The 15295-nt window shown below is 37.0% G+C and overlaps 1 protein-coding gene across 4 annotated transcripts in view; it reads right to left on the reverse strand.

Moving 5' to 3' along the window:
- The window catches only part of DCC (DCC netrin 1 receptor), a 1201717-nt gene that overhangs the window by 51688 nt on the left and 1134734 nt on the right, over window positions 1–15295 (reverse strand). For 2 of the 4 annotated variants that reach the window (XM_003926060.3, XM_074383427.1), the window contains exon 26: window positions 3200–3361. In XM_003926060.3, the coding sequence (XP_003926109.1) occupies window positions 3200–3361 (162 nt within the window). The remainder of the gene's footprint in view (window positions 1–3199; window positions 3362–15295) is intronic. The other 2 variants (XM_074383426.1, XM_074383425.1) reach the window with 1 other exon arrangement.

Below are 15295 nucleotides of genomic sequence, written 5' to 3' on the forward strand. Positions count from 1 at the left end.
AACGTGATGAAATCCCATCTCTACTAAAAGGACAAAAAAATTAGCCAGATGTGGTAGTGCATGCCTATAATCCCAGCTCCTCGGGAGGCTGAGACTGGAGAATTTCTTGAACCTGAGAGGTGGAGGTTACAGTGAGCCAAGAATGCACCATTGCACTCCACCCTGGGTGGCTGAGTGAGACTCCATCTCAAAAAAAAAAAAAAAAAAAAAAAAAAAAAAAAAAAAAAAGAAATATTTGTCCATCACAACTGTATAAATGTTTACTAATAGGTCAGCAAATACATGCAATGCAAATGTATGTGCCACATCTTTTCTTTCCTTATGGTGAGAGAGAAATTCAGCTTTATTTGTGCCTTCAGAAGGCAGCAGATCTTTGGGATAGGACTTTAGTAATTCAATTCTTATAAAACTCAAAGGTCTTTCAGATAACTTTGGAGGAAAAAGAGTTTCCACCTTGGCAAAGTCAACTTTTTCTTTTCCTACGTGTACCTTTCTCTGTTTCCCAAGCTACTAATAAGATATCTCCACCCAGAGTCATGAAACGTTCTCTGCTTGAGAGAAAACAGGAATGTTTAGTGTTCTCTAATGCATTTAGAAACTAATACGGAATGGCAGGAAGCAAGACATTAACTATTTCTGACAGTGATTTAGAGAATAGTTAGTTTCCTAGAAGGGAGGGTGAGTGTTATTTATTTATTTTTCTTTCTAGCAATTACTTGGAACACATATTAGATCTTAGTCCCTTTGCATTGCACAAAGCTTTGTTCAAAAGATTCTTGATGAATGACTGAAAATATATTTTAAAAATCTGTAAAATTTTGGCCAGAAGTAGAACATCTATTGTCTTTTGATTTTAGATGAATTTAAAAAATTACTAAGCATTTTGTCATATAATTACTTTTATTTAACAATCCTTACTTTAAAAATTAAAAGAAACCTAGAGACTAAATATATTACTCAATTTCTCTCTTTCTGTCTTTCTTTCTTTCCTTCTTTCCTCTCTCTCTCTTTCTTTTTTCTTTTTTGAGACAGAGTCTCTGTCACCCAAGCTGGAGTACAATGGCCTGGTCTTGACTCACTGCAACCTCTGCCTCCTGGGTTCAAGTGATCCTCCTGCCTCAGCCTCCCGAGTAACTGGGACTACAGGCATGTGCCACCATATCCAGCTATTTTTTTTTTTGTATTTTTAGTAGAGATGGGGTTTCACCCTGTTGGCCAGAATGGTCTTGATCTCTTGACCTAGTGATCCACCTGCCTTGGTCTCCCAAAGTGCTGGGATTAAAGGCATTAGCCACCAAGCCCAGCCCAATCAATTAATTTCTAAGAAATTTTACTTTTAGAGGAATTTGAGGTTCACAGGACAATTGAGCAGAAGGTACAGAGATTTCCCCTGTGCCTCCTATCTCACATACACACAGCCTACTAACCATCAAAATCAGAAGTCACACATGAGATTTTTAACCACAGATATAAACAAATTTTATACTAGCTGATTTCCTTTAGTCATTTTCATTAAGCTTTAACTTTTGGAGTCATTTTCCCCATGATCCAGTAAGAGACAATCTCACATGCTGCACCAATTTAAGAGAAAAAAGGAAAGAGTAAATAGATGTTGTACCTCAATGAATACATTTTCAAAAGAAAACTATGCCTTTAAAAAAAGGAAAAGAAATGAGTAGCACAACACGAATAAAAATACTCAATTGCTAATTTAAAAGTCCTGATTTTTGGCTTGTACCAGTCACGATGGAGAGACCTAATAATACACATTCTTTCTTTCTTTTTTTTTGAAATGGAGTCTAGCTCAGTCACCCAGGCTAGAGTGCAGTAGCACATTCTCAGCTCACTGCAACCTCTGCCTCCCAGGCTTAAGAGATTCTCATGCCTTACCCTCCTGAGTAGGTGGGATGATAGGCATGTGCCACCACACCTAACTAATTTAGTAGAGACAGAGTTTCACCATACTGGCCAGGTTGGTCCGCAGATCCTGACCTCAAGTGATCTGCCCACCTCTGCCTTTGAAAGTCTACACATTCTTTTAATGTTTCCCTTTAAAGTCAGAGCATATACAAGAAATCAAAAGAATGTAGTAGACAACAAACCAATGAGAAGAATACTAAATTAAAAGTAAAAACTTGTCTTTTTTGTTGCAGAGAGCTTCATTTTAGAAGTGAAGAAGGCACTTATGGGCTCTAAATTCTTTGATTGGAATTGCATTTCCAGTTGTCTTGGGTTTTAAAAATTTTGGGGTTGTTAGACTTTCCATATCTTTCCCATTTAATTCCCTTCAGTGTGGTTTGGGCACCTATTTTTCCTTGAGTTTTTGCACACAACTCTATTCTGTAGATATTATGTGCAGTGAGAAAAGAGAAAATAAATCCAATTCTCCCCTGGCAGATCTTTGATGCCTTTTAATTCTAACCTTGCTATATCTAGACAATTTATGATTTCTTAGAGCTGTCCCTGTTTGGCTGGAAAAATATACCTTACTTCAAAATATATTTTATTGTTGTTACTATCATATCTATTACAAAACATCCTATCTCACATGAGCTGCTGAGTCACCTGTTCTTAACTAAGAGATGAAAGCCATAAAATCGATTTTAAAATGCTGTGCTCAAAAAAAAATAAAGTCAAATGGCACAGCAGAAATCACCAGGGTGTATATAATAGCTTGAGAATCTCTTTCCTCTCCTGCCTTCCTTCAAATAAATGAAATACTACTCTGGAAATCCTTTTTTTCTGAGAATTAATTTTTAAAGCTGAAAAAGTATTCCTTAACTGATTAAAGAAATCAAAAGCATTCATCTAAGTATTGGTTCATCAGCAATCAGTGAGACATAATCAACACATAGCAAATATGATGGGAGATATTACTTGATTATTAATTTCCTATTAAATATGACATATTAATTTCAAGCACCCATCACATCATTGTTTGATGGAACCACTTGATCCTTGTTTCCCCACCACCTCCCCCCGTATTGTCAGTGGAGTGTGCTGTGGCACGGGCCTAGGGAACCCGTATAAATGCACATGAGCTAGGATCCAAAGCACCTGTGTTGCAAAGGAAAATTCTAGTACCACAGTCAGAGGGAAATCAGTCTTCCCAGAGCTAAGATCAGAATGCTACTCATTTTACAAGACACCTTTGCTATTATTCATTCTTATTTAAAACATAAAAAGGAAAATGCATTACACTGACTTCTTCCTGCTCCAAAACCTCGGTCCACTGACAGTGTTGGGAATGGCACAGGCCGGAGAGTGAACTGCGGGTGGGGATATCCACAGGTGGGAGACGGGAGGATTCCTGGGTACTGGGCACTTTCTAGGGTTGGCACAGGGATGGCGCTCACAACAGCTGCAAAAGAAAAAGGTTAATGAGTTATTTGAATCTTATGTATGCACGCAACAAGCAAAAAAAAAATGGTGGAATTTTCAGATCCTCAAATCTATACATAATCTTCATGGTATCAAGTAGATTCCCTTGCTTACGTCTCTCCACCAATCCCACTTTTTACTTTAGAAAAGATAGCTCACTCCTCAAGCATCTTACTATGAGATGTAATTCTGCAGTTTAAAATATTCTAAGGCTCTAAACAAAGAAACAGTTAATCAAGTTACCATAAATCCACCTTAACATTTTATTTTGATCATTTTGTTTGTTGTTTGTCTTGGTCTTATTCTTTCTTCTAAGGATGAACTATGGCATTATAAAAGTTAGGTTGTTCACAATCAAGTATATTGTGTAGAGTGGGCCGAAAAAGTGTTGGGAATTTTCCATTAATTCTGTAAAAGAATGTATTGCTCTTGAGAGACAGTTCAGAGAGAGAGAGAGAGAGAGAGAGAGAGAGAGAAAGGAAAGTGTTTTCTCAATAGTCATACTTAGGATTTATCTTTAAATAGAAAATATCTTCAAATACCCAAAGCAGGTGAGTGACATATTAAGTGTAACTGAATGTTTTTCAGGAATACCAACATTTTAAAGTTATTTTTAGGACCTCAGGTAGTTGCAAGTTGAAAGTTTATTAAAAATAATTTAGGATGAGAGATTGTAGTGTGATTTTTGGCATGTAATTTGGAAGAAGTTCAAATTATTGAGTGATTGCTATGAAGATCTCATTGTTACAGTACTCATTCATATATATAAACACTATATACATATATACACTATATATATATATATATATATATATATATATATATATGCAAACATATGCAAAGGTTTCACAGTGTTTATATCAAGAAGCACACTGGAACAGAATTAATGCAATAAGCAACATTCAGACATTAATATATGCAATTAATATACAAAAAGCCCCATTCATATCATTAAGTGATAACAGGCCAATAAAATTTTACTCTATATGCAATTGTCAGAAACACTAATTGTAATGTTAACAAAATCCACAGGAAATAAATTAACAATTAAAGACTCATAGTCACTGGAATTAAAAACATAAAATGAAATTTTGGTTTATATAACTTTCATGCTGCAAAAACATAGATAATCAATAAAAGACCCACAAACATAAAAAATAGATCATGTCTGTATGTTAATCTATAGGGGAAAATTGTAGATTCTAGTTCAAGGATAAAAATGAGTAATGTTAACTTTTATCTCTTAACAAGCCACCTCCTTACATATTTTGTAAAGGGGTGATGTTATCAAACCACTATGGTATTTTTATGCTTTTAGATTGGTTTAAAATTCCAGAAAAATTCCATCTTTCACAGGTACGTTATATGTAACAACATATTTTAAGCATCAAATTTTAAATGTATGAGGAGATACATGGTTTTTCTAAATTTAGAGAAGAGTGAATGAACATTTGAGAATAAGTGGTACAAAGAAAAATGCCTCAATAAAAATACTTTATAAAAATCACATTATGGATATACAAACACATAAAGAGGCTCCAGAAAAAGGGAAATTTTAAAATGACAAGGAAACTTTTTATAAGAATCAAAGATTCACACCAGATACCAGCCAAAATCTTACAAATTCCTTAAAGAAAGAAGTTATAATTTTGTTGTCTTTGTGTCTTTCCTAGTACAGTGCTAGAGAAACTTTATATTTTTCAAGTGAGTAAATATGAAGGATTTTCTAGGAGGAGTATTTAGAAATGTGTCATTTTAACACACTGGAGACTTTTAGAGTTGCTTGATGTATGATTTAGTCTACTGTGGTCTATAGTTACTGTAACTACAATAATACTTATAATGATAATAATGCACTTAAACATATTTGTAAATACAAGCCATATAAGAGAATAAACTCTATTTTTAAACAACTCAAATTCCCAGACTCTGAGACAGTCAGTTGAATTATTTCAACTGTCTTACTGATAAAATAGATCACTGCAGTCATTAAGGTGGATTGCTAGGTTGCAAAGCATTCCCTGTATTCATAATTTTCACTCAAATAAATGTGACATTAGTCTTCCTTAAATATAGAAGATACTCATTCTACAAATTGTGCATACTATATTTTCTTATCAAAATGATTATAATACAAGCAAAATAATTATTAACAAATGTTTTATATAATATGTTTAGAAAAGGAGTTTCATAAGTATATTCTGATTAGGAGCCAAACAAATTTGGACAGAGAAACATAAAACAGTTTTGCAAGCCATCTAGTCTTAGAGTACTGAGAACACTCAAGACACTAAATTTATACTGCAGTTCCAAGTCTTTCATTACTGAAGAAAGAAATTTTACTTTCTAATAGTTTTATGTTTATGCTACTGGCCTGATAACAAAGGGTTGACAAATAATAAAAGTTCTTTCAAAAATAATAAATCTGTCATATGTTTCTACATCTCAAAAATGCTAATTATTTCCTGACATGAAATAGAATACTCAGCATCCCAAAGCTTTGATCTTGGAGTATTTCATTCTACGATTCATTTCTGAAAAAGCACAGAAGTCTACATTTACTTACAACAAAAAATAATCATTCTTAAAGTAAGTTGAACAAAACACCAGATATTAGGGTATATTTTGGTATTTTTCCCCTCGATGTCAGTTTTGAAAATCAGAAATACACACACACACACACACACACACACACACACAAACACGCGCGCGCGCTTCAACTCAAAGCATTCACTCCACTGCTATGTTTATGTAAAATAGCTCAGAGAGCGAAATTATCAGGCATTTTCAATAAATCTCTGCTCTGCAGCAAAAAATGACAAGAAATCTGTTCTGACACAGCTTTCTGACAACTGAATTTATCTCTGACACTGATGCACAAAGATTTTTCAAGTAGAAATTCCCTCACCAAATTACTTAGCTCCATGAACAAAGCACATAGGTATTTGAAAACTTCCATATTTCTGGGGAATTGGGGTGATGTCCTCTTTATCATTTTTTATTGCATCTATTTGATTCTTCTTTCTTTTCTTTTTTATTAGTCTGGCTAGTGGTCTATTTCTTTTGTTGATCTTTTAAAAAAACTAGCTCCAGGATTTGTTGATTTTTTGAAGGGTTTTTTTGTGTCTCTATCTTCTTCAGTTTTGCTCTGATCTTAGTTATTTCCTGTCTTCTGCTAGCTTTTGAGTTTTTTGATCTTGCTCCTCTAATTCTTTCAATTTTGATGATAGGGTGTCGATTTTAGACCTTTTCTTGCTTCTCATGTGGGCATTTATTGCTATGAATTTCCCTCTAGACACTGCTTTAAATGTGTCCCAGAGATTCTGATATGTTGCATCTTCATTATCATTTGAAAAACATCTTTCTTTCTGCCTTCATTTCATTGTTTATTCAGTCAACATTCAGGAACCAGTTGTTCATTTTCTGTGAAGCTGTGTGGTTCTGAGTTAGTTTCTTAATCCTGAGTTCTAATTTGATTGCACTGTGGTCTGAGAGACTGTTTGTTATGACTTCTGTTCTTTTGCATTTGCTGAGGAGTGATTTACTTCCAATTATGTAGTTGATTTTAGAGTAAGTGTGATATGGTGCTGAGAACAATGTATATTCTGTAGATTTGGGGTTGAGAGTTCTGTAAATGTTTGTTAAGTTTACTTGGTCTGGATCTGCATTCAAGTACTGGATTTTCTTGTTGATTTTCTGTCTCATTGATCTGTCTAATATTGACAGTAGGGTGCTAAAGTCTCCCACTATTATTGCACAGGAGTATAAGTTTCTTTGTAGGTTGTTAAGGACTTGCTTTATGTATCTGAGTGCTCCTGTATTGGGTGCATATATATTTAGAATAGTTAGCTCTTCTTGTTTCATTGATCCTTTTACTGTTATGTAATGCCCTTCTTTGTCTCTTTTGATCTTTGTTGGTTTAAAGTCTGTTTTATCAGAGCCTAGGATTGCAACCCCTGCATTTTTTTGCTCTCCATTTGCTTGGTAAATAAATCTTCTTTCATCCCTTTATTTTATTTTGAGTCTATGTGTGTCTTTGCCCATGACATAGGTCTCCTGAATACAGTCCACTGATAATTCTTGGCTTTTTATCCAATTTGCCAGTCTGTGTCTTTTGATTGGGGCATTCAGTCCATTTACATTTAATGTAAATATTGCTATGTGTGAATTTGATCCTGTCATTTTATTACTGGTTGGTTGTTTTGCCCTTTGGTTGGTGTAATTTCCACATTGCATCATTGGTCTTTACCATTTGGTTCTTTTTTGCAGTGGCTGGTACTGGTTTTTCCTTTCTGTGTTTAGTGCTTCCTTCAGGAGCTCTTGTAGACAGGTCTGGTAGTGACAAAATCTCTCAGCAATTGCTTGTCTATAAAGGATTTTATTTCTCTATCACTTATGAAGCTTAGTTTGGCTGGATATGAAATTCTGGGTTGAAAGTTCTTTTCTTTAAGGATGTTGCATATTGGCCCCCACTCTATTCTGGCTTGTAGAATTTCTTCTGAGTGATCTGCTGTGAGCCTGATGTGCTTCCCTTTGTTGTTGACCCGACCTTTTTCTCTGGCTGCCTCTAGCATTTTTTCCTTCATTTCGACCCTGGTGAATCTGACGATTATGTGCCTTGGGGTTGCTCTTCTAGAGGAGTATCATTGTGGTGTTCTCTGTACTTCCTGTATTTGAATGTTGGCCTGCCTCTTAGGTTGGGGAAATTCTCCTGGATAATATCCTGAAGAGAGTTTTGCAGCTTGGATTCATTCTCCCTGTCATCTTCTGGTATGCCGAATCAAGCACAGGTCTTTTCACATAATCCCATATTTCTTGAAGGCTTTGTTCATTTCTTTTCACTCTTTGTTGTCTTTTCTTGCCTTCTCATTTTATTTCATTAAGTTGATCTTCAATCTCTGATGTCCTTTCTTCTGCTTGATCTGTTCAGCTACTGAAACTTGTGTATGCTTCCCAAAGTTCTTGTGCTGTGTTTTTCAGTTCCATCAAGTCGTTTATGTTCTTCTCTAAGCTGGTTATTCTAGTTAGCATTTTGTCTAACTTTTTGCAAGGTTTTTAGTTTCTTTGCATTGAGATAGAACATGTTCCTTTAACTCAGAGAATTTTGTTATTACCCACCTTCTGAAGCCTGCTTCTGTCAATCATCAAATTCTTTCTCTGTCCAGCTTTGTTCCCTTGCTGGTGAGGAGTTGTGATATCATAGTGGGGGAGAGGTATTCTGATTTTTGATGGTTTCATTCTTGCGCTGGTTTCTTCCCATCTTGATGGATTTATATAGTTTTGATCTCAGGTAGCTGCTTGAGGAGGTGGCCTTTCCTTTGTCTGCCTGCAGAGGCGCTGCTGGGCTGCCATGGATTCAGTGGAGCTGCTGTGTCTTTTATTTACTCAGGAAAATTAGGCTGGCTTCTGCAATGGCCACAGCCCTTCCCCCTGCCAAGCTAGATCATTCCTGGTTGCTCTCTAACTGATGTTCTAGGTGCAAAACTCTGGAATGAGAAGAGATTTTTAGCCTGCTGGCTTTGTGCAGCAGACCCGTCCTGCCGTATAGGCTGTTTCCCTGCTTTCAGTTCCTGTTCTTTCTAGGGGGCAGGTAGCTCTGTCCAGCCGGCTTTCCGGCTTTCATGACAGTCAGTGCTTCCTCCTAGATCTGTGCTGACAGCTTCAGTGTCAGCTGAAGTTGCTGTTCTGCCCTGTTCAGGCAGCTCGCTGAGGCTTTTCAACCCGGGGAAGATCTCCTGTTCTGTGGATTGTAGAGGGCTTGGGTGGAGCACTGTATCCAAACCAATACCCCAGAGAGGGAGATCCCCCAGTCTTCCCGTCAGTTGCACGCTCCTCCTAGGTGGGGTAGTGCCCCGCCTTGCCTCAACTTGCCCTATTTGGTTTATACTCACTGTCCAACCAGACCCACAAAAATGAACCTGGTACCTCGTTTGGAATTGTGGAGACCAGTCAGCTTCTGTGTCTCTCTCACTGGGAGCTGCTTTCCAGAGCTGCCTCTTATTCAGCCATCTTGGAACAAACTACCATTAGAGATTACTACAAACAACTCCATGCACACAAACCAGTAAACAAGGAAGAAATTGATAAATTCCTGGACACTTGCACTCTCCCAAGACTAAACCAGGAAGAAGTTGAAACCCTGAATAGACCAAAAACGAAGGCTGAAGTTGAGTCAGCAGTTAATAGCTTACCAACTAAAAAAAAGCCTAGGTCCACATAGGTTTAAAGCCGAAGTCTACCAGATGTACAAAGAGGAGCTAGTACCATTCCTTCTGAAACTATTCCAAACAATACAAAAAGAAGGAATCCTCCCTGACTCATTTTATGAGACCAACATCATCCTAATACCACACCCAGGATGAGATATAACTAAAAAAGAAAACTTCAGGCCAATATCCATGATGAACATCAATGCAAAAATCTTCAATAAAATACTGGCCAACAGAATGCAAACAGCAAATCAAAAATTTATCATGAACAAGTAGGCTTCATCCTGGGGATGCAAGGCTGATTCAAGATATGCAAGTCTATAAACGTAATCCATCACATAAACAGAACCAAAGACAAAAACCACGATTATCTCAATGGATGCAGAGAAGGCCTTTGACAAAATGCAACAGCCCTTTATGCTAAAAACCCTCAATAAACTAGGTATCGATGGAATGTATTACAAAATAATAACAGCTATTTACGACAAACCCTCAGCCAATATCATACTGAATGGGCAAAACCTAGAAGCATTCTCTTTGAAATCTGGCACAAGACAAGGATGCCCTCTATCACCACTCTTATTAAATATAGTATTGGAAGTTCTAGCCAGAGCAATCAGGCAAGAAAAAGAAATAAAGGGTATTCAATTAGGAAAAGAGGAAGCCAAATTGTCTCTATTTGCAGATGACATGATTGTATATTTAGAAGACCCCATCGTCTCAGCCCCAAATCTCCTGAAACTGATAAGCAACTTCAGCAGTCTCAGGATACAAAATAAATGTGCAGAAATTACAAGCATTTCTATATACCAATAACAGACAAATGGAGAGCCAAATCAAAAGTGAACTCCCATTCACAATTGCTACAAAGATAATAAAATTCCTAGGAATACAATAACAAAGGATATAAAGGACCTCTTCAAGAAGAACTACTGCTCGATGAAATAAGAGAGGACACAAACAGATGGAAAAACATTCCATGCTCATGGTTGGAAAGAATCAAGATCATGACAATGGCCATACTGCCCAAAGTAATTTATAGATTCAACACTGTCCCCATCAAGCTACCAATGACTTTCTTCAAAGAACCGGAAAAAATTGCTTCAAACTTCATATGGAACCAAAAGAGAGCCCACATAGCCAAAACAATCCTAACCAAAAAGAACAAAGCTGGAGGCATCATGCTGCCTAACTTCAAACTGTACTACAACTCCACAGTAATCAAAACAGCATGGTACTGGCACCAACACAGAGACATAGACCAATGAAACAGAAAAGAGGCCTCAGAAGCAACACCACACATCTACAATTGTCTGATCTTTGACAAACCTGAGAATAACAAGCAATGGAGAAAGGATTCCCTGTTTAACAAATGGTGTTGGGAAAACTGGCTAGCAATGTGCAGAAAGCAGAAACGGGACCCCTGACACCTTACACTAAAATTAACTCCAGATGGATTAAAGACTTTAACATAAGACCTAAAACCATAAAAACCCCAGAAGAAAACCTAGGCAAAACCATTCAGGACATAGGCACAGACAAGGACTTCATGACTAAAATACCAAAAGAAATGGCAAAAAAAAAAAAAAAAAAAAAAAAGCCAAAATAGACAAATGGGATCTAATGAAACTCCAGAGCTTCTGTACAGCAAAGGAATCCATCATTAGAGCGAACCAGCAACCAACAGTGTGGGAAAAAGTTTTTGCAATCTACCCATCTGACAAAGGGCTAATAGCCAGAATCTACAAAGAACTAAAACAAATTTACAAGAAAAAAAAAGACCCATTCAAAAGTGGGCAAAGGATATGAACAGATACTTTACAAAGAAGACATCTATGAGGCCAACAAACATACGAAAAAAATGCTCATCATCACTGGTCATTAGAGAATTGCAAATCAAAACTGCATTGGGATACCATCTCACATCAGTTAGAATGGTGATCATCAAAAAATCAGGAGACAACAGATGCTGGAGAGGATGCGGAGAAACAGGAACGCTTTTACACTGTTGGTGGGAGTGCAAATTAGTGCAACCATTGTGGAAGACAGTGTGGCGATTCCTCAAGGACCTAGAAATAAAAATACCATTTGACCCAGCAATCCCGCTATTGGGTATATACCCAGAGAATTATAAATTGTTCTATGATAAAGGCACATGCACACATATGTTCACTGTGGCACTGTTTACAGTAGCAAAGACCTGGAACCAGCATAAATGTCCATAAACGATAGACAGCATAAAGAAAATGTGGCACCTATACACCACGGAGTACTATGCAGCCATAAAAAACGATGAGTTCGTGTCCTTTGCAGGGACATGCATGAATCTGGAAACCATCATTCTTAGCAAACCAACTTAAGAAGAGAAAACCAAACACCACATTTTCTCACTCATAGGTGGGTGCTGAACAATTAGAACACATGGACACAGGGAGGGTAGTATCATACATTGCAGCCAGTTGTTGGGGGCTAGGGGAGTGGCAGCAGGGGGTGGGGAGGGATAACATGGGGAGAAATACCAGATATAGGTGATGGGGGGATGAAGGCACAAACCACCTTGCCATGTGTGTACCTATGCAACAATCCTGCGTGATCTGCATATGTACTCCAGAACCTAAAGTACCATTAAAAAAATCAAGGCTCATAAAAAAAGAAAACTTCCATAATTTTAAAAATGTTAGCACTAAATCCCTATAGGACATGGAAAGTAAAGAGATTTTTTAAGCTACAAATTTTAAGAAATAAAACTCTCCCTAGATATTTCTCAACACGGTACTTGACGGAATTGAGCGATTTGTTGAGGAGACAAAGGGGACAAAGATAATGGTATGTTGAAATGAAAGAGCTTAACTGAAATGATTTTTCATTCTGCCTCTTTTTATCTTTTTCCCACAATGACCTGTATATTATCTGGGACATTTGGCAATTTAGCATCTATTGTCCTTGATAAATATTTATGTCTCCTTCACATTTTCAGGTGTTCTTTGACAAGCAAGTGTCACAGAATGGCATCCACAGGTATACACAAACTCCACGGAGGGCTGCTTTTGGAAAAACCGTAAGATTCATAAGTAAGTGATTTGCAGTTATCCTTAACATAGTGGCAAAGAGTCTAAGTGCTGAAGTAAAACCGCCTGGGTTCATTACCTAGTTCTGCTCCCTGCTGGTGAATAAGCTTCAATGCCAGCATCAAAGATGCCTCTCACTGATCCCGCCTCATGGAATTCACATGCCTGTGGGGTTCCCTTGCACATTTTACTAGGACTTGTCTGGTGACCAGTAGAATGTGGCAGAAATGATGGTATGTTTCTTCTAAGATATGGTTTTAAAAGACTGCACATGCTCTCTCTCTCTCTCTGTGTGTCTCTTAGATCACTCATGCTGGAGAAAGCCAGGTGTCATGTCTTGGGGAATCCACATGTGATGTCTTGAAGACATGCTGGCAGACCTGTGCATAGGTCCATGTGGCAAGAAACCAGACCCTCTCAGTTCAAGACACTGCAAGAAACCTCATGAAACCGCCTGAGGCTCTAAGCCTGAACCACCTAGCTAAACGACTCTTAGATTCCTGATTCTCAGATCCTATTGAGAAAATAAACAACAATTGTTTTATGTTGCTATATTTTGGGAGTAATTTGTTACATAGTAATAGCTGTATGTTGAAGAGCAAATTATTCAGGCTCTGTTTTTCAGTTTCCTCATCTGTAAAATGGAGTACTGCTTTTATGATGTGGTTGTGAGGATTAAAGAAATCATCTACAGAGAAGGGCAACAGAGTATAGGGTCAGAAGTTGGCACCACATAAATTTTGGGCATTGTAATTAATTTGCAAAGCTTCAACAGATCCATCCAAAACTGGATTGAATATCTTTTAACTTAAAATATGTTTTAAAACATTCTGTCTTATATTTAGAAAGAAGAGTACCATGCATTAAGATAAAGGCAATTAAATAATAGTTTTTAATTCAAATGTGAGTGTAAGGGAAGTATGACCCTAAAAGATTTTTGATATGAGAAAGATAAATTCTTCCCCCAGGGGAGGAAAAGAACTGCAATTACAATTATAAAACAAAATCCGAGTTCAAGTTCTTGTTTTGTCATTTATAAGCTAAGAGAAGGCCTTTAACTTATTGAAGTCTATCTGGCCAATTTTTAATGTGGTTTATACACATTTCCAAGATGAGACAGAATGTGGACTAGCTGGCTTAGTGCTTGCTACAGCAGGGCTATGTGTTACGATCAAACACAGTGAATTATAACAAGGAAACTTTAAGACCCAATCTCCTCCTATACTGCTTCTATGTGGACCCTTTCTCCTATCTGGACCTTTTCAACTGAGATATTCTCAAATGCAACGTGTCTATGAAGCCCAGATATATGAAACAGTTGTGAACATCCAAGTGTACATTTTGGCTCCATGAGTATTAGAAGATGAGGCTGAGGGAAGGAAGACTCTAATCTGGTTCCAAGGAATTTCTTTAAGATGAACTCAAGGTATCACAGTATTCTTTTCTAAGGAGACCAGAAAGATTTCCCCAAGATAGTATAAATACATTTGCCTTAGTCAACTGAGATAGGAAATGTCATGACATTTAAGAAATGATCCATTTTGTTGAAGAAATCTCTAAGACATTAGGAATTAAGAAATAATTAGGTAGTATAAGTCATAAAAGGCAGGACATCTATATTTTTACATTGCTCTAGAAACTTTCTAGAAGCTAAGTTTGCATGATTTTTACACTCCATCATTTAAAATTTTTTTACCTTCACCAACTCTGCCACATTCCTTCTTCATTATTCCTATATCTTTGAAAACAAGCTACTTCTTATCTTGTAAAATCCTCCCAAAAAACACAATTCTATACTCTCTACAGGAACCTTTTGAAGCTTAAAAGTCATCTTGACTGTGTCTGCATAACCCTACTTACATGATGATTTCGGTAGTCCAAAAGAATTACCAATTAATTGTGTTTGAAAATTTATTTGCTTATAGAACTACCAAGAAATGACATCTGGGTATCCAACTCTCATTCATTAGCAACTCTTTTAAATTCCATTTTTATACAGAGCCATCACATTGCACAAAACATTGCATAATGCATAATGCGTTGTGGGCCTACACAGTTTGCATAAAAAATGCTGATTCTTCCAGTATTTCAGAGTAAGAGGAGGAACGAAGTATGTCATTGAAGACTCAAAGAATAAAAACTGATATTAATAATCAGTTGAACAAATTAGTATTTTAAATCATGTATTAGGTAATGAGATCATTTCTAATGCAAATTTAGGTGTGCTTTGAACTCTCTTCTCATCACTGTCCCTACAGTTCTGAATAGCTGAAAATTTGTGTGCTGTTGATATTGATCTACTAGAATGGTTGTCTGTACTCCTTACTCCTAGGAAAGCATTCTTTGTTGGTTGTGGGCATCCACAAGGGCTGAAGGGTGATGGAATAAACACCCAGTCTCAGAAGACTATTGAGCTGGGACTTTTCTTAGGATGCTGGCTTCACACACCTTATATACATGGGTCAAAGGGATGATCGTCTCACAGACCAATCCCTCTCAATGTCCACTTGGGTAGGAGCAGGCCTCTTGGTAGGACAGCACCCAGAGCCAACAGAACTCCAGTTTTTAAAATCTGCCTTTTCTCATGTAGCTTTATTTTACTCTCTATAGCTTCTCCCACTCACTGTTTGTGTTCTA

Source organism: Saimiri boliviensis, chromosome 13 (assembly GCF_048565385.1).
Source record: "Saimiri boliviensis isolate mSaiBol1 chromosome 13, mSaiBol1.pri, whole genome shotgun sequence".
Classification (NCBI taxonomy): domain Eukaryota; kingdom Metazoa; phylum Chordata; class Mammalia; order Primates; family Cebidae; genus Saimiri; species Saimiri boliviensis.